Source organism: Lissotriton helveticus, chromosome 8 (genome assembly GCF_964261635.1).
Source record: "Lissotriton helveticus chromosome 8, aLisHel1.1, whole genome shotgun sequence".
NCBI lineage: Eukaryota > Metazoa > Chordata > Amphibia > Caudata > Salamandridae > Lissotriton > Lissotriton helveticus.
In genome coordinates, this window is record NC_136069.1 from 158145913 (window position 1) to 158166756 (window position 20844).

General features: G+C 42.3%; 1 protein-coding gene across 1 annotated transcript in view; it reads right to left on the reverse strand.

The window, feature by feature from the left end:
- Nucleotides 1-20844, reverse strand: part of UMODL1 (uromodulin like 1) — a 621262-nt gene that overhangs the window by 43223 nt on the left and 557195 nt on the right. Inside the window, exon 16 of the mRNA XM_078658858.1 lies at nt 10719-10952. Coding sequence (XP_078514984.1) covers nt 10719-10952 — 234 coding nt within the window. The remainder of the gene's footprint in view (nt 1-10718; nt 10953-20844) is intronic.

Consider the following 20844-nt stretch of genomic DNA (forward strand, 5'->3'; position numbering starts at 1 on the left):
CTTTTAGGGGATTGTGTTGAGGTGGTGCTATGTACTATGTACAATTAAGTCACTTTTTGCTGAATGTGTGACTTTGTCAGTCTTTCTCACATTTTGATTTCTATGAGGTCTAATTCTAACTCTATGTAACTCCTCCTGCTGCATTTAATTTGGCTAAATGCTATCACCCTTGATATTGTGCAATTGTCTGAACTGAACTAAGTATATTCTTGCCTTCTGTAATTTCCCAAATATTTTAATAACAATTCATGGTCGCCAAGACGACTTATTTTTTAATCCTAATCATTATCATTTGGTTTATTGATTATCATTGTTAGACCTGTCAGCCTTCGGTGCGGTCTTGCTCTAAACATTTTGTCTTCTCCCTCCCTCTTTGCTTAAATTTGTTTTTGCTGGCCTTAGGACTCGGTGGACTTAGCCACTCCTAACCAGTGCTATAGTGCTTGTGATCTCTCTCCTAAACAAGGCAAATTGGCTTACATCTAATTTCCATATTTAATGTACGTATAAGTTCCTAGGACCTGAAAAAACTACTAGTGGGTCTCCAGCTCTTATTGTGCCACCCACTTATATAGCCCTTCAAAACATGTCTCAGGCCTACCATTGCAGCCTGTGTGTAATTCAACTTGACAAAATAACTCCTTTGTCAAACCTAAACCTTCCTTTTTAAGACATATAATTCACCCCTAAAGTAGACCCTAGAACAGCCCTTAGGGCATGGTGCAGTGTATTTAAAAGAGTGGACAGGTTTGTCCTGGTAGTGAAAAACTCTTAAATTAATCTTTCATTACTGCAAGGCCTACCTCTCCTATAGCATTGAGTTACATTATTACATTTAATATGTGATAACTTTTGTTTGGGAAAGGTCTCCAATAAATTGTCATTTCAAAACGTCTTTAAAGGTAAAGTTGAATTTTAACTCACAATTCTGAAAATGCCCCTTTTAAAGTTGCCATTTTCTTGTCCCAACCATTTGCTGCCTGCAGCTGTATTCTGGGTCACAGGGCTAAGTATAGTTGGCCGCTGGTCTTTGTGTATTCCATCCAGACAGTAAAAAAGGGATACTAAGTGTTTAGCAGGATTGGTCATCCTTCCGGGATGGGAAGGGGCAGAAATATTCTCCACTCCACTTACATTTCAAACGAGGTGCCTCAGCACACTCACAAAGATCTCACCACCAGGCCTTTGTGACCCTAGACCTTTTGTATTCTGGAAAGGGGAAGAGGGAAATTCCAGAACCAGATAGCAGAAAGAGCTAGAAGTTTTTCCAACTTCAGAGACTGGCACCAGGTAGAAGTATTGGACCCTCAGATCAACTCCTCAATACACTCCTGGACCTGCGGAGGACACTCAGAAGGTATGCCTTGTACTTCAGAAGACTTCCCTGCTGCAGCTTGAGGCCTACATTGTACCTCAAGGGACTGCCCTGCTGCTACCTGAGGACTCACACCAATCCTCCCAAGGTGCATCACTGGTCGGCCTGAATTAGCGGTAGCTCCATCTACGTTCTTCTCCACAGTAGCAAATCCTGTACAGCTGCTCCTCTCTAAAAGGACATCCATTCTTATGGAGCCCTTGTTGGTCAGAGCCTGCAGCTTTGTCCTACTGGAAATTGTTGACTTCCAAAATAGTGACAAAGTCCAAACGTAGAAATCTTCACCGTGATGTCGTCCAGTGGCTCCCCATGATGACGTCTACTCCAGGGACACCACCGGCTGCCTTGCCCCACTGAACTTTACCTTATTAGACATTTTTGCTCAAACAATCTTCTTGAGGACCGAAGGTAAGCCTAAAACAGGCTCAATCCCTTTTGTGCATTCGAATTGCCCCCTATTGTGGTTGACCTGAACTTTCAACTTTGCCCTGGACTCACATTACTAGATGCCCGCGGTTGGCATTTAGATATTTTAGGCGCTAATTTTTTTCTAAAAAGTTTGAAAATTCTTATCTCTGGTTCTACTGTTTGTATTTTTATCATTTTAGTGTGATTCTATTTATTAAAATACTGTCTATTTTGCAAAATTGGAATGGGATTTGTTTAGTGTTACCACTCTATTAGTATTTGTGTGCTGCATAAATACTTAACACAGTGCCTCTAAGTTAAGACTGGCTGTTTTTGTGCCAGACTGCCAGAGGGTTAAACACAGGTTAACTTAATAACTATTTGTGGTCCTCTCTAACAAGGATAGTGGCTATTGTTCAAGGAGCATTTCAACCCCATTAATCAATAACGAAATTTCTCACAATCATGTTCTGCTAGGAGCACATTCCCTCATGTATGCATAGAGGCAAGTCAGTCTTTTCAATATCCCTCTAGCATGCAATAAATTAATTATTCTGACTTAGACATCCATTATGGTCTCAAAATCATTGTATTTATAAGCTTCAACTCTTAGTTCATTCACGTAGGTCTTGCTCCCTTGTTGCCCAATCATTCGACCTCTACTAGTGCCTAAAAACCCACACAAATCCATGCAAAGCAGAACAAGATGCTCACTCTTAAAGGAAATGCCTTCAGGACCTAGCACATGGGGCCTACCACCCACCAACATTATAGGCCCCCACATTCCCCTAACCTCATCTGTCTTCACCCCACTCTGTCCCCTACAAATCTCATCATTTCATTACAAGGTTTCAGGGAGATAGGGCATTCATTAGGATAGGGGAGATATAAAGTTCAGCCATAGTAGGAACAAGCAGGAGAATAAAAATTCCCCCCTACAAATGCCAATATTATGTTGTGGGGAGTGGTGCTAGACATGGCAGCAGTTAAGTGTTTCTCTGATCCTACAGAAAGTTATTGGAATCAAGATTCCACAGAGGCACAGTAGGCAATTTCTAATGTCCCCATGGGGAGCCAGATATGCCAGCATATGCCAGCATTGTCCCATGTTTAATAATTTGTGATTAGTAGATACATAGAGAACATGTTTCTGGGCTTGTTATTGTCTTTCTAGGTGTATAAAATGCCTTACTAAGCAATCCACAGGTCATTAATCCCAGTAGTAGGAATGCCTGCAGTTGTTGATAAATAGAATTCCTGAATGGGGGATTCAATATTTTCTCCATACTCAGTGACATGATTAACTTTCCCCTGAGCATCGTTATTTAGATGGACCTAAATTAGTGGTACCAGACTATAGGAAATCCATAATTTCTGCATGTCATTCCAAATTTGTAACCATTTTCTGGAAAGTATTTTGGTTTTCTATATTCTGTATACTTTATAATACTGCCCCCTGATATACCTCCATTAAAAAAAATTGTTTTCCAGAGATTTTCATTTTAGCTTTGTGTTTTTGGATCATTAGAGAAGTAATTTAGCTTGGGTAGACATTGCTGATCTGGGCCGAATTTTTAAAAATGGCAGATGTGATGATGTAATATTACAGAAACCATGAGACCTATATACTTCATTTTGGTGTCAAAACATAGGTTTTGGGGGTCAAGTAGTCTTATAGAGACAGAAAATAACTCCCCCGAGCAACCCTTCCTCCATTTTCCAAAATGGCGGCTATAATAGAGGAAGAAGAGACATATATAGAAATTAAACAAATAATAATGGCTTTTAATCCTTTTATGTATGCACCAAACAATGTTTATGATCTACATTGTTGTAGCACAGATTTTGCAGGTTCATGTGTGTGTAAGTTTTGTGGGTAGAGGCTTTAGATATTTCATAGGTTTTAGTACCCCATCAATATCTTCTCAACCAAATTCACATGTATTTTTCACTACATATGCATGATCCAAAATATTTACACATCTTCTGATCAAGTAGAACTCTCTTTTAATGTGTCCACGCACAGAATATGACATCGGTAGAGGGTCACTTAGCACAACTGATCTCTTGAACTCACTGTACTGAAGTTCGTCAAATGTGTGACAGTCAGAACTCATTTTCCACACATGCACAAGGTATTTTTCTACGTCTCTAAAGTCACATTTTGTCTCAGAAAATCTTTTCAGAAGCTTCACAGGTTCAGCAGATATAGCTCCAAGCTTGGTTCCAATTTTGCTCATAATGTCATCACCCGTAAGAATATGTACCTTGAGAAGAACACTGGTAATCTCTGGGTCAAGTTTCTTGTACAGAATATGAAGCGGGATTAAGTGTATTTTCTCACTTGTTCCATAACATATTCATAACCCTGACAATTCTTGACTTATGGACATTACAAAAAATCTAAGTAGCACAATAATATCATCTGTGTCATTTGACAGTACAATGACTTGATTGAAGCCATTTAGAACAGCCCACTCAACATGTAGCACAACACAAAGGTCAGCTTCCTCCAATTTGCTGTTACGTTCCCAAACTTTTGAATGTATCTCAGCAGGCATCAACTCCTCCTTGACAATCATTGCGATTGCAATATTTGGAAATTCGGTCTTCACTGAAGCATCAGAAATAATGGCTAGTTAATATCTCCAAGTTTATCTAGTTTCATGTTGATGACCAGAATTTATCAAGTTGCATAGGTATAGGTGTTGAATGTTTGCTACAGGCAAGGCAAGGTCAATTGTTCCAGTTGTAGTCATTTGTCTGATTCTCTCACAATCTTTGTCAGATAGTTCAAGATAACTGTCAAAGACAATTTGCAGTTCTTGCAAGGTGCACACTGACTTTGGTATCTGCAAAACAATGTGAACAAAATCTCTGAAGTTTTGCATGGATGAAATCTTGAACATTCACAATTGTGACATATAGTCCACAACAACAGCAGTTTTCAATAAGGACACCTTTTCAAATTGAAATTCGTCAGGTGAAAGGTTTTCTTTTAGCTCTTGTACGAGTTTTTACTTCACTGGTTTGGGTGCAGCATCTCCATCAAATAATTAGTTTGTTGGAAGAAGATCATATGACAGAAAGGCCTTGATAAATATACCCCTTTCTTTTGCTACATCCATCTCTCTATGTGCTTGCAAAAGTTGTTTCTTTGTTACCTATTTTGTAGTGGCTGGTTGGATGAACCTCTTCCTATGGCAATTATAGTGTGAAAGTTTATCTTAAGTGAAATATTTGAAACAGATTTTTCTCTCTCAATATAAATATATTCTGCTTCAGTTCTGCATATAGTTTTGATCTATGTTCCAGGACATCTAGAAGAAGTGTCTTTATATAGTTATCCACATATTGTTTGGTCACAAAGTTGTGTAGTCGCACAGCCTCAGTCATTTCAAAGGGGTTTCCTAGCTGCTGCATGAAATGAAGAAGGCTGTCAGCATGTTTATTAAAACATTCTACTCTCTCTCCCACAAGTTGATAGAGAGGAACAGTTTCACGGTGGTCCATTAATTTTGCATATTTCATCTCTACGAAAACATTGCAAATACAAAAGACTTTATGGTAAACTAGCTGCGGTTGAGCAACATTTTCACTTTTAAGTGTCTGACCAAAAATTCCCTTGGAGCTTTTCTGTGATCTCTGGATTGTCTGTTTCAGTTTCATATCTGGAGCCATAGCATTGAACCTTCCCTCTTTGTCTTTCACCACAAAATGTCTTTAGATGAATTTTCTGTGGAGGCATGGTTTTCCACCTCGAGTTCCTTCACTCTTCCCAATTACCAGGACCCATATCTCAGGTAGGTATGCAATCAAATTAGCAAAACACAGTATTCAGTGACTCCATAGTCTTCATGTACAGCTCACAATCACCTTCCCAATCAGCATGTACAAGGTTTTTTGCTAAACTATCATGTGTAAAATATTTCCCCAGTACTTGCAAAGTTCAGATTTTTCTTCACATTCTTTGACAAACTCTACAAACTTGTTTTTTAAGTTTTCCAATTTTGAACCGAGTGTATTGAACATTGACTCTCTTTGCATTGTGTCTTTTGAATGACCATTACGGAATGAAGTGCACCCTGTGCCTTGCCACTTCTGAGATAAGATATGCAAAACCTAATGTGTCATTCTTGTTCCAGAAAGCATTCCTACGCAATGTTTCTAGAGCCTCAGATATGAAGAGCATACCTTGTAACAACAAACAAAAGGAGTTCCGCTCAATACTGACTGGACAGTTTTGCTTCCAAAGATTTCAGCCTCATCCTCATCCACTGAGATAACTTCCTGCACACTGCAACGCAACTTTTGTCATGTGGAAAACACACATCATTGGATAAAGTTCATGAAATTCTACTAGATTGATCATAAAAATGTCAGCTATAATATGGAAAACACCTTCATCGCAGGAAATTGGCAGGATAGGCTGGTCTTCAAACTGGGCAAGCACATTTTGAAATGTTTTAGAGCTGTGTATACTGTTGCGTAGTGTGTGACTGGAGATGGTATTACTGCTTAAACCCCAATCTTCTTTAGTGTGATGATATTCTGGGAGATCAGAGCATGAATTCCAGCCGATGGAGGAACTAGCTTTTCTTCATCCTTCAGTCTGCACCAAAAAGCGATATGATAAATTCAGCCAAATCAGCTTTGCGGGCAGCAGCATTGGGTAGAAGAAGATCCATGTCCTCAGCCACTTTGAAACTTTCTGGTAGACTAGGATGAGTTGATGGCTTGTAGTGATTTTACATAAGTTAGTAAGGCAGTTGGGTTATAAGTTGGTAAGGCAGTTGGGTTATACGTCTGCAGCTTCATTTGTTTATGCCTACAGTTGACACAGCTGGTTTTCCAGCAGCTACTTCATTGGTACAGTCTTGAAAAAGCACCTTGGCAATGTCATGTGTGCTGGATGTTCTAGACAAAGAAGAGCTATATTCAAAATAAAATTTATCAAGAGCGGCAATTGTAAATCCTTTCCTGGTAAAGTGACTTGGAAGTGGTGTGCTGTCGGAGTCACAAGGTTTACACCATGAGCTGCTAACACGTTCCTGCTCAATAATATATCATTATAACTTGTTGATAGACCAATCCTATTCATTGAAGTGATTAGCTCTCTACTTTTGCACTTGTCATAGATTGTGTGAACAGTCATCATGTGTAACAGAGTTTTCTTTTTGCCATGATGTACTTCATAAAACATGATTTGGAAAAGACAGTACATTTCTACCACATAAGCCTGTCGGTTCATGGGATTGTCTTCCACTTCTTCACTTATATCTTCAAAGTCATCATCAATGTTGTCGGCTTCTGTTTCGAACTGAAGAACTTTAGTTTGCAACAGTTTTGCTTTACTGATATTAAACAATGATTTAAAAAAATGTTAAGACAACATCAGGCATTCTTGTTGACTCCCATGATTTTCGGAGCTGTAGGGCATCACAATACGTGTAATTAACTCTAAAATCTAAATCTTTCAGGACATTTCTTGAAATAGTTCCTGCTAATTTTACTGCATCCTTTGATCTTATTTTGGCATCAGGAACTTCATGAGTCAAATCAGTTGAGAACACCATAAGTGGCCCATTCTTTTTGTTAGACTGATAAAAAACAATTTTGTCATTGTACATTTCCACCCGAAAAATCTTAATTTCATTATTATGGATCAATACAGTTTCATCAATGTTGACCATTATACTGTGATTTCAGTTTGTGTAAACTCGTAGCCATCACTCAAGAGTGACTTTAAAACTTCATTTGTTTTTTCAAAGAGTACAAACTTAACTGAAGGCTGGTGATTACGTTGCTGCTAGTATCTCATTGTTCATTCATATTTTCGAATGTATGCACACATGCAATTTGGGTGGGTATACAAATCCACTGCAAATACATTCACCTCGCTGTTTAGATCAGCTACTTGGCTGAAAACTTAATCTTGGAAGAAAGCAGCTGCAGATAAACACATGGCTGCCTTTTGAGACTCACATACTCTGTACTTTCTTCTTTCGTCAATCACTTTGGTCCTTGTTCTGGCGAAACGCAGATAACACATTGAAAGATCCCCTGCTTCCTGATCAGTTGTTGAAGAAGGACGAGAGGTATCCATTGATCTAAGTGGATGGGCACTGGGTTTGGTTGTCATCGCTTTTCTCAGAAGACTCTGATTATTGTTGAGATTCAGTGGTTTCTGCTGTTTATGACAATTTCTTTCCAGGTTTTTGTGATTGTATACGATTTGTAGGACTGGTTGTTACAATAAAAACAATTTAATCCTCTTCACCCATCAGTTTCAATCATTTGTGAATCATGTCTAGCGGTGTTTCTACAGCATTACAAACTCTCTTCTATCCAGCCTTAATTGATGTTAGCTTTTCTTTTGGATTAGTTTGGCCTATGACACATTTTTCTTTCTTCAAGGAGTCCTCAGATTTTTTTTAGGTAGCAACACTCTGTCAGGAGGTAAAGATCCCCTGCTATCACCTGCTTTGCTCATGTTTAGAAATTTGAATCAACAGAAAGCATGAAACAAAACAATATTAAAATAAATTACTGATATGATAGCTGCCATTTTTCTGTCTCTATAAGACTACTTAACCACCAAAACCTATGTTTTTATACCAAAATGAAGCATATTGTTCTCAGGGTTCCTGAAATATTACATCATCACTACAACACGTCTGCTGTTTTATGAAAAATGTCGTTCAGAAAAATTCAGCCCAGATTAGCAATGTCTACCCGAGATAAATAAGTTCTCTAATGATTCAAATACACAAATCAAAAATGAAAATGTCTGGACAACAATTTTTTTACAGAGGTATATCAAGGGGCCAGGACCATTACTCGTGCTACACAGGCGAAACGTCTCTGCACTCCACCTTTAAACAGGATTAAATTGGTTTATTCCTAATTTTTATTAACATCTAACTTACCTATAAGTATCTAATGTATTGTGTACAAAATACACCCAAAGCCTCAAAGTTAGATGCGGACTGCAGCACCTATTGTGCCATACGGAAAGTGGGCCTTCAGGCCTAGGATTGTAGTCTGACTGCTGCAGGGTAACTCCTGCAGTGCGACCTGTCAAAATAAATCTTTTTTTACATGCAAAGACCACTCCCTTTTAAATATTGTTAAGTCCTTCGCTATGTAGGCGTTTTAGGCCCTAAGGTAGGATGCATTGTTTTTATAAGTGGGACGTTTAGAAACCACAGAGGCCTAAAAAGCTATTTTAACTGTGGTAGTCCTGGCTGCCCTATGAAGAAGCCCAGATTAAAATATTAATTCTGTATCTTGTGTTTGGGACCAGCTAAAGAAATAATTCTGCCACTCTTTTTTAATATTAATTAAATATATTTAACAAAACTAACTTTTAGAAAGTTACCTTTCCCATTCCTGAAGCTCTTGGAGGTCGATTGACATTAGCTTTCTAGCAGCTATCTACCAAGCGCTTGACTGACTTGACTTTAATGTGGTGTTAAATTCCTTCCAGGAGCTACAAAATAGACCACATTGATTAATAGATCAACCAGAATGTGCAAGGATGATTCTTCTGAACTCAGCTGGACTTTCAGGATGGGTTCTTGCTATTGCTTGTCTTGTTAACACCACAGTGTCCAATCCTGTCTGATAGACCTAACTGAGGCACATGAAAACAGTTTGCGCTCTTGAAAGAGATCAAACAGGACCAGAACACAATTCTTGTATATCATGTGATGGGTTGCTGAAGGGCTCTTCTCAGCCTTAACCGACTCCATTCTCATTGTTTGTTAATGGTTCAGGAGCTGCTTCAAACTGGATTTTAGTGTTAGGAGTGGCAGGACAGTGGAAAGTTCCATAGTATGCTCCCCTGCACACCCCAGGTATCAGAGCCCACATTTAGTGTGGATGAATATTTTGGCAATCTTGGAAGTTCCCTGACATATAACATTTAGGTCTCTTTGCAGTATGGAACACAGGATATAATTAAAATGTAAGTTGGCCAGGAGTCACCCCCACCCAATATCAAGTGTCAACCATACATTTTGCACCACAAAGCAGACAAGTACTTGACCTGCTATTCATGGCCTGAAAGGAGCTCTGAAGGACTGGATCTTCCCTCTCTGATAAAGAAGTGGGTCCCAAGGGTCAGTTGGATAACCTTTTGTGTGGCTACAATAACACAACAAGTTGCAAGACACCTTTCTTAATGTTCCTTGAGGTTGGCAATTACCCACCCCACATAGAATCCACTTTCTTACACAGACGCTATGAGGACCTTGTATTTGCTACCCCTAGTCTCAAGTGAGATAAACGTGGAGATGAACAAAAAGTAATTAGGATTCATGGATCTAAGCATCAAGTTTACTTTCTAATTTCCATTACTTTATTTATAGTTGCTTCTGTAGCACTTTCCAATTCAGGATAGGTTTTCAGAGAACATTACAGTTTGAAAGTTATATAAATATGCACTAAAAGGCAGTGTGTAAAGTACAGTTGTCAGGAGCATACAGTAGCTCACATCTTTGGATTTCCCATTGCCCATTAGCAACATGCAGAAGGCCTTTTAGCTGGCTAATGATGGGACAAGAGCCTAGCCTCCCAATGTCATCAGGGGGGTAAAGGTGTGTGTGTGTGTGTGCGTGCGTGCGTGCGTGCGTGTGTGTGTGTGTGTGTGTGTGTGTGTGTGTGTGTGTTAGTATGTGTGGCATCACTTCCATTACTCCTGGCATTTTATTGCTTTTTCACTTCTCAAATGGTTAGGGCATATGGGCTTCCTAATTTCCTTTCGGGTGTGTCAACTTTCAGCAGCATTAACCCCAATAAGAAATATTTTACAGCACTTAAACATCATCCATGCCAAGACTCATGCCAGTTGATTAACAAAGAGGCCATTATATTAGGTTGGTTAATTACAATCTACTAGAAGTGGCACTCAGGAGATGCATGTTCCCAGTACCTGTCCTTAATTAAAAAGTGAGGAGCAGGATATGATGAATCACTGGAATTTGAAGCCCAACAATCGTTGAGGACCATCTTGAAGGTTGCTTCTAGTGTGTTAATTCCTATTTCTATCCGTGCCGTCTCATCTGTGCGGAGGGTCCCGTTTTTGCCAACTTCGCCACTTTCGCTAAACAATAGAAACTCTGGTTGCAAAGATCCCACTGCTTCAATGCTATCATAGGACAATTCCCTGGAAAATAGATGGAATTTACAGTTAGTATGGGAGTTTGCACATCATTGGTTTAGAACATAAATTGCCATTATTTTTACAACATTCAAATATATTCTTAATAGTAACAACTTTACTCAGTATTTTGTTAATTACTTATTTTCAGATGATATGAACAAACCTGGTCTGCTTACACTACTGAGTAGGGTTACCGCTCACTCCAGGTCATTAAGGACACCAGGCCTGATTTAGAGTTTGACAGAGAGGGTAATCCCAAAACTGAAGTTTTGCCCACCTCATTGAGATTTGTGTGAAAAGTAAGTGTGTCAGAAGCAAAGACTACTCCATCTCTGACACTGACATATTCCTCCGATGGCCCGATGATGAAAGGGCCATTTGAAATGTGTCCGTTTGTCCACTCACCCTATGTAGAGTGGGTGGACAAATGGCCAGTTTTTATCTCAAACACTGCCATCCGAAATGTGGTGGTTCGTAAAAGTAAAACCATTTTAGTGACCTGTATGCCATGGGCATAAAATCCCAGGGAAAAGGGGCTCTTGCTTTTTTTTATTTTCAAAGAGTTATTGAATGCATCCTGTACGACACCATCATGTTAACAGTGCCACAAATTACTCTTTCAAAGCATTGACAGAAACCACCATTGGTGCTGTGGGCATCTCTAAATTTGGAGTGTGGTTACTGCATCAGGACGACGACTAGGTTATTCCGTTACCCTAACAATAAAATCCATACTCCAAAGTCTAAATCAGCCCCACTGTCTCCACTCCTGAACTTTTCAACTGCAAATCATTAATTTCAGGTTGGTTAGTCTGAATGGTTCGATGGAAGCAAAACACCCAGAATGCATTCGGCTATCATGCAAAAGTCCATTATTGGAAACAACGTATGTAATGACCTGGAGTGGAGTGGTTACCTAACACTGATGGAAAGATGATTCTTTTGAAAAAGAATGGGCCGGAATCACAGAAGTAAACCTCTCTCAAGACATGTCATTAACAGAGGCACCTGTATGCAATTTGAGCATTTTACACAAGTTTATGAATTGTTCCAAATAAAATTGTGTGTAATTTGAGGAAACAAGGGCATGTGACACTTAATTTGACATAAATGGATTGTCTAAGCTTTTGTGAACTTGTAAATAATAATTTTTTGACAGGTAGGTTTAATTCCTAATTTGCAGTTTGGGATCAAGGTAATTTTAAATAAAAACATTTTCAATATATGTCTATCAGCTAAACTGTCCATTGGAGTATAGTCTCATTTGCTTCAGCCCTGACAAGTGTCATGCATCTAGGGTTAATTCTAACATATTTTAGGGCATTTCTCCCTATCCCTGCACTAGAGTGTTATGTCTCGCATATTTAGCTCCTCTGCATTGCTTCAGGTGCTTAACCCAACTTGTGTTGCACTTGGCAGGGCAGCACTTCAGAGACACAGATACACCTTTTACCACCCGTGGTGGTCCCTGTGTTTGCCACCCTGCGGCGGCTGCAGGTAAGGGTGGGGTGCTGGCAATCCCTGCGTTTCCGTCTGTGAAGGCCACAGGTACGTGCGGGGGGGGAGATCCCCCAAAACTTGTGCCACCCGGGGCAGACCGCCCCCCCACCTCCTCTTGCAATGCACCTGCTGCACTTTCATCTCAGTACTGCTTTTGTAAAGCCACAGCTAGTGTAACTGATCTTTTAACCCCTTACATGCTTATGACGAGCTCAGCTTGTCATGAGGCACAGTGGAGCTGTGCTCATGGCGAGCTGAGCTTGGCATAACTGCCGCGGCCCTCCCACGCGCGACTAATTCCCCGCCTGTGCGGGCGTTCTATTTGAGTGGGTGGAGTCGTGACATGAGCACAGTTCCACTGTGCAGCATGACGAGCTGGACTTGTCATAAGTACCGCGGCGCCGTGCGCGCCCCTCCCACCACCCGCACCGCGGGGGAATTAGCCCCTTTGGAAGGGCTTAAAGGGCCTCTGGTAGTGTGATGCAGGCCCTGAGAAAAGGTAATCTGGTTGCCATGGTAACTCACTTTAGAGCCCCAAAAAACTCTCTTACTAAGAAAAGCACTGAAGCAGCTGAAGCAGTGCCAACTGTCCCAGACTGCAGCAGAAACTTAGCCTGGGACACGCTGATGGCGTTTTCAACAGTGACTGTAATAATCTATGTCAGTTATGTAGCCTATGTATGTGTTTCCTTTCATAACATTGATGCTATGTTTCTGTGTGTTTTTTCATGGCTGTGATTCTGTGAAGAGCGTATAATATAAACTGAGTTACCCCTAGGTGTCTGGGTGAGTACGAGTTGTGAATGGTTGTGTATGACCTGGCACAATTGAAAGCTCTGGAGTTGAGGTTGAAATCAGTGCGAGTTTCTCACAGTGCCTGTCAATGAGTCTTTTCGTATTCTGCATGCAATAAAGGAGACAGCAGGCAGCAGCAAACACGTCTTTATTCTCTCCTTTCTTTCTCCTTAACTAACTCCTCCTCTTCCGCCCCTAACTTTCCTCTTCCTATCATGCCTGGCCCTGACGTCACATGCCAGGTCAGGCATGGTGACACTCCATCTCCCCTGTTTTTATTTTAAGTGTTCCGTGATTACTAGCTCAGAGTTCTTCGATGAGTCGGACAGGTCTCCTGATGGTCCTCTGCGGTCGATGAGAGGGGCATCCCTCTCTTTGCTCGCGGCGATTCACTGCAGGTTGGGGTCCTTCTTGATCTTCAGCTTCTCGACTTGATCTGTCCATGCCCCATTCTGGTTCTTCTGTTTGGGGTGTATGCTGCAGGGTTGCATTTCTTGAAGTGTGACATGTTTTGTGTAGTTCTTGGTCTCAGAGACAGCCGTGATCATAGTTCCTTCCCGCCTCATCACTTGTAGTGGTTGAGTACAGTAATGACTGTCCACCTTGGTCTTTTGTTCTTGTCTGACCAACACCTAATCTCTTTCTTTAATGTCGGATGCCTTGGCGTGTCGACGATTGTCTGCGTATTCTTTAATTTTTGCCTTCTTAGTCCCGTCGAGATTCACTAGCATCTCGTGATCCACGGTCGGGGAGTTGGACTGTATGATGATATCAGCAGTTGGAATTCTAGTGCATGGAGTTCTTCCAAGCATCAGAGTGGCTGGGCGTGGTCCTGTATGCTCGTAATACTTAATTGAGCGCTAGTTGAATGTCACTTTGGGTCAGCTCGGCTTGTTGTATCATTTTCTTCATCGTGGCCATGAATCTTTCGACCATCCCATTGGCTTGAGGCCCAATGGAAGTGATCTTCCTGTGTCTAAAGTTTAGATGGCTCGAGAACTCTGCAAACTCATGCCCCTTAAATGGTGGCCCAATGTCCGTTTTCACTACTGTCGGGATTCCCCACGCAGCAAACGCTTCGTCGATGACCAGTATGACAGTGGCTGCCCTTGTGGATGAGACCTGTTGTGCAATAGGGAATCTGGAGTACTCATCCATGAGGAGGATGATGTATTTTCCAGACTTCAGTGGGCCGAAGAAGTCAATAGCGACTTGTTGCCACACACTGTTTGGGGGTCAGGCATTTGAAGCAGGGAGTGTGGTTCTTCACGCCCTACCAGTAGGCATTGAGGGCAGTCATGAAGTGTGGCTTCTACTAGGAGGTCAAGGGACGGGAACCAGACTCGCTCCCGTAATGCTTTCTTCGTTGCCACCATGCCTCTGAGTCCTTCATGCGCTAGGTTAACAACTCCTTGCCTCAGGTGTTGGGGAATGACGATTCTCCTGTCTCTCATTAGCTGTCCATTAGCACTAATCATGAGATCGTCTTTGACATGTTGGAATGACACACGCTCCTGCATGTTGACAGTTTTATCATTTGGTACATTCTCCAGGTGTCTCCACAAACCCATGCGGATGCAATGCATGATGTTCTAGAGCGTGGCTTTCGATGATGGCTTCTAGTGATTGTGCTTGATCGATGACAAAATGGAGGTATTCTTCTGCTAGCAAGCATCTTGACTGCGTCAGGACTTGGGGATGTCGCTATATGTAGTCTGCCGGGTTCTCTGCCTTCCCCGGTTTGTGAATATTGGTGTATGTATAGTCTTGGAGGCGAATCCCCACCATTCGATCCGTGGTGGCATCTTTGCGCTGGGATTTCCAAAGATTGTGAGTAGGGCCTTATTATCGGTGATTAGTGTAAAGTGCTTCCCATAGACGAACAGATGAAAATGCGCGCACGCCCACACAACTGCCAGGTTCTCTTTTTTCGGGCTGCAAGTAAGCCTTCTCAGTATCAGTAAGACTGCAACTGGCATATGCCACGATGTGGAGTGAGGGTGAGGATGGCTCCAAGTCCTACAGGGCTTGCATCGAATGTTATTTCTGTCTTTTTCCGAGGGTTAAAGTATGCCAGGTTGATAGCCGAATTCACAGCTGTTAATTTGACTGAATGCACGCTCGCACTTGGCTGACCAGTGGAAACTTTGACCTTGTTTTGTGATTTCCCGCAGTGGGTAACTAATGGTAGCATAGTCTTTGATATATTGACCAAAGTAGCTAGCCAAACCTAGGGAGGATCTTATATCACTGACATCCCGGGGACGTGGTGTGTCAGATAGTGCACAGACTTTTTCAGGATCCGGTCGCATTCCGTCTTTGGAAAAGATGTGGCCATAGAATTTTTGAATCGACTTGTGAAATTCACACTTGTCACTGTTGAGCGTGAGGCTGGTATTGAGAAGAGCATGACACACCTGGTCAAGTGATTTGTCTTGTTCTTTGCATGTTTCACCGAAGACCAAGATGCCGTCACTGTAATTGAATGAGTTCGGAATGTGCTGAATGACACGCCGCACTGCTTCTTGAAATATTTCCGCCGCCGAGGAAATTCCAAAATTGAGACGCTTGTATCTGAAGAGTCCTTGGTGAGTAGTGAAAGTGGTGATGTATCTAGATTTTTCATGAAGATCCAGCTGATGGTACCCCTTGTTCAGGTCTAGTTTGGAAAAGACTGTTGCTCCATTCAGGCGAGTAATCATGTTATTGATATGGGGTCCTGGATGCCTCTCCCGTTCGATGGCTGTATTTGGGGCTCGCATGTCCACACATAGACGCACTTTATTGTCCTGTCCTCGTTTGGGCACAACCACCACTGGTGATACCCACAGAGTAGATCCTGTTGACCTCTCTATGATGTCTACTTTCAGCAAATCCTGCAACTCTTCATCCACCGTTTGCTGGAGGTGGAAAGGTACTTTCCTGTGGTGCTGGGCTACAGATGTCACTTGTTCGTTGATATGCAATTGGACTTTGAAGTGAGCTAACTTCCCTAGGCCGGAGAATAGTTTCGGAAATTTGCTGATGCTGTCAGGCGAATGGTCAACTTTGTACAGAATTTCTACTAGCTTCAGCCGTTCTACTGTGGGGAGACTGAGAAGACAGTCAGCCGCTTCGGCACCTTCTATGACATGGATCTGCGCGTGAACTGTCCTGTCTTTGTATGTCGGGGACGTGCAAAATAGTCCTAGACACGGCAGCGGTTTTTTGGACACCCACGTGTAAACGCGCACAGCGGCTGGCTCTAACTTTGGCTTTGGGTTCATCCTCCTGTATTCAGTTGTGCATATGTAATTAAGTGACGCTCCAGGGTCTAGAACGAACTTCGCAGGATGATTTCCCATTTGAATGTGCAACCTGGTGTATTTCTTCAGTCGGTCCGGGTTGCTACAATGCATGCGTACTCGTCACTGTCTGGTGATATTGGTCTTAGGGCTGATGATTCTCTTGATAACGATCATCGAGATCGGTATGAACAGTGCGACCAAGCACTGGATCTTGATGAGCTCGTGGACCAATCCCTTCTCTCTTGCACTGCTCTCGCATGGTGACGGGGACCCGTGGTTCGTTTAATTGTCATGGACTTCTTACGGTAGGTTTGGCATAGTGCTTCGAAATGATTGTCTTTCACACATCGGTGACACTGTTGCCCCATGGTGGGACATTGACCTGTACGGGGATAGCTTCTTAGTGCTACTGTTCTTGCTGCTGCTGTGAGTTTGATTTGTGGATTTAGAAGGATTTTGATGGTCCGATTGGCGTCTTGAGTCTGTTAGGGAATGTAATCGGAAAGCTTGTTCCCGTTTCTACGTCTTGCTAGCTTCCATCCTTTTTAGCATGTTCTTCAGCCTGGTCATTTATTCGTGTGAGTTCGTCAATGTCGTCAATAGTTCTTCTTCAGCAAACGACGACGCAAATACTCTGACTGGCACCCTTCTATGAATCCTAGACAATGTGCATCATCAGTGTTGAAATTGTTGAATTCACAATATCAGGCAAAACGCTTTAAGCGTGAAATGAAGTCGCCCACCAAATTATCTTTTTCTTGAGACACTAAATTGAAGGTGTAACGTTCATAGTCAAGATTCCGCTTGTGGAGGAATTTTCCGTTTAGCACTTCTCTTACATCGGCATACGAAGCCGAGGTGATCAGTGGCAATTCTTTGATAATTTGTCCGACATCCTTGCCCACTAGATTGGGCAAAGCGATACGTTGTTGTCCGGGGTCACTGACTTGTGATCCTTTCATAAAGTCCTCAAAGTCCTCAAGCAAGCTTTGCCACGTAGGACCCATGCTGTTTCCAGACATCAGCGTCAGGGGTGCAGGAGGGCGCGGGAACGATGGCCCTATCATCACTGGCCCTGGCTGTGCACTCCGTATTGGACCTGCTTGTGCATTCTGCAAGGAATATGGGTAAGTGGACATGATGACACACAACTGACCTCACTCACTCTTTCTGGCTCAGCAGGCAGTTGGCGTCTGGTAGTGCTGAAATGCAATAAGCAGTAGTAGTGTGTAGAGGGATGTTACAGTCCACTCTTTGTCGGGATCAGCAGAGCTTTTCTCTTCTGCCTGACTTCAAAATGGCTACCGAAATGTTGACCGGGGCTCTGCAATGATGGGTGCCTGACTTTAAAATGGCTGCCGGGTAAAGCAGACATGTGCTGGCCTCAGGCACGTAGCAGCAGGGCTTACCCCAACTCAGCGTGGCAGTTAAGTCTTTCCCCACTATGAGGGATGACAGTAGCAGTCCTGTTAGCAGCAGCCGGGATTATGCAGGCGGTGTGGCCCAGGCCAATGGCTCCGGCACTCCGGGCTCATCAGGACATTTATGCACGTGCGCGCACCTCGCGGCCTTACACAGGCTCTACCAGGACCGTGCTGGGAGCACCAGTGCTGCAGAGGCACGCAGAGGATGCGCAGTGCGGGTAGGCATGTGAGCACTGTTGCAATGCTCGTACCTCTTGATAATAGTGCGGTAGCTGCGGCGTGCAAACAGCCTGGCTGACGTATGCGGGCACACCTTCAAAGCTGCTACTAGGTGCATCTGGCCCAAGAGCAATAGAGAGGGTGCCTGTGGGGTTCTGTGGCAGGCACTGCGGTACGCCGTCGGCAAGTGCAGGGTGAGGGGGTGTCCACGGATCCCACCCTCGTCGCCAGATTTCGTATTCTGCATGCAACAAAGGAGACGGCAGCAGGCAGCAGTAAACACGTCTTTATTCTCTCCTTTCTTTCTCCCTAACTAACTCCTCCTCTTCCACCCCTAACTTTCCTCTTCCTACCGTGCCTGGCCCTTACGTCACATGCTAGGTTAGGCATGGCGACACTACAAGTCTTATAAGCAATTCAGATTATATGATCATCCAATCCTTAGCCTCTCTGCTGGGCAGGCAAATTGATGGACACAGATTGTATTTACCATTTTATTAGAAAGTGTACAAAGGAGGTACATGGTTATCAAAATCTTGTCAGTGTAAAACACAGCAGCAAGTCTTGCAGTTAAGAGGGTTGGGGCCAGGTTGGGGAGACGGGGTTCGACAGAGAACCACATGAGAAAATTAAATAAATAATTAATTTCCTTTGTCATCGTCTGTCGGAACCTCCCCTGCCCCCCATTCGGCCCCACCGCTCGTACCTACACGGGACACTTCTGGTAAATGATAAAACATGAATGGTGTGTTCACAGATGAGGAGTGAAACCGTGGGTTGGTGTGATTAAAGGACTACAATAAGAAAGTGCATGCAGAAAAGCAGATTAAAATAAGGATAAAGAGGAGCAAGATGAAGAGCGAAATTGTCAGGTGGAGGATTCCAGAAAGAAGCGGGGAGAAATAAGACAGAAGTGGCTAACAGAGAGCAAGAGACTGCAGAACATAGTGGTAGGATGCGGAGAAAGAGAATTATTGAGGTATTCAGCAGGATAATAGCTCTTCCAAAGACTTTAGCAATGTTTAATTGAAAGCCCAATATTTTCAGAATCGTACCATTTTCACTTCTAATCGTTCACAACAAAATCATTGGTAACAGGCATTGGCAACACCAATATATCTGACTTGTATTTGGTGTATATATATTGTTGTGTAATACTTCTGGATGCAAACAGAGAAGAAGCACTGAAAAGCACCGAAATACTAGTCATCAATTTGATTTACTCATGAGAACTAGTCACTCAAAGTGTCACAGACGTGGCAGCTGTATGTCACTAGATACCCTCGGCTGGCGTTTTGCACACGTTTGACGTGCCTTCTATTTAAATCTTTAAAACTACATATCTCAGTTCTACTGATAGATTTCTATCATTTGGTATCAAGTAATGTATTCAATTTTACTATTTTTCTAAATTAATGTGGGATTTTTCTAGTGCTGTGTTTTCACGTTAGTACTGTTTGAGTGCTGCAAAAACACATTACAAGCTAAGTTAAGCCTGACGAATTTTACAAAGACGTAATGGAATAGAATGGCAACTCCACACCTTTTAAAAGAGGACTGAGAATGGGCAGAAGACAGAATTATTATTATTATTGTTCCTTCTTGTATATTTTAGTATTTTTGTTGAAGTGAGGTACTTTAGGGGTAATTTGTATGTTACAGTTGTTTTTCGTGTATTATGAAAATCACAATAAAGAAATATTTTTAAAAAAAAGACTAATTTGCATATGGCAGGTCTCTGTCTAGAATGGCACTACAGGCGAAAAAAGATGGTCTGGAATGTGGCTGAGATTAATTAAATAATTTCTTTCATCACCTTGTTTAAGTGTGACAGGTGTGCCTAGACATGGGTCCCGTGCTGACAGTGCCATAGGACTCAAGCTATAACTCACTGATGAGACCCAAGGAGGTCAAAAAGGGTCTAGCGTTGCTAGTACTCCAGTCTGGAGGGGACCTGGCCTGATAGTTTGGGATGGACTTTTTCTATTGGAGCAGGTCCAATACTATTTTGCATAAGATGGGTTTCTGTAAAGAATGGCACAGTGGGAGACTAATGATGGTCTGGACAGGGAGCCCAAAGTGATCTCCAGTGGCTGAGATTAAATCAAGCATTCCTTCCATCACCTTGTTGTCTTTTTTTGTCCACAGTCTAGTCATATTGGAGGAGATATGCAGGAGGTGGGGTGCTTCCCTAACAGATCTGTTTGTCAAATGCCAGAACTCCCAGCATCCTCTGTTCTTGTCCAGATTTTACGATTGAGAGGCAGAAGGGCTAGATGCCTTCACCAATCCAGCAGGTCCCTTATATGATTCCCTCATCCCCCCCTTGCCTCTGTATCTCAGGTTGTTGGAAAGATTATAGAGGGAGTCAACAGAAGTAGTTTCCTTCCATTCTAGACAAGAAAGGCTTGTTTCTCCTGTTTCAGATGTGGTGAGAACTGTTAAGATCTATTTAAGTTGCTTAATGAGATCTGCCAAGTTCAGAACATCAGAGGGCCTGTCAAAAGAGGTGACAAAACAGCAAGATAAATTAGGGTGGGTATTTCTTATGGTTTCCAAGGCTATGGAAAGATCTCTGGCACAATCAAAGCACACTGTACAATTTATTTATTTATTTATTTAGCGATTTGTATAGCGCCTGGTGACCCAAGGGCATCCCCGCGCTGTAAA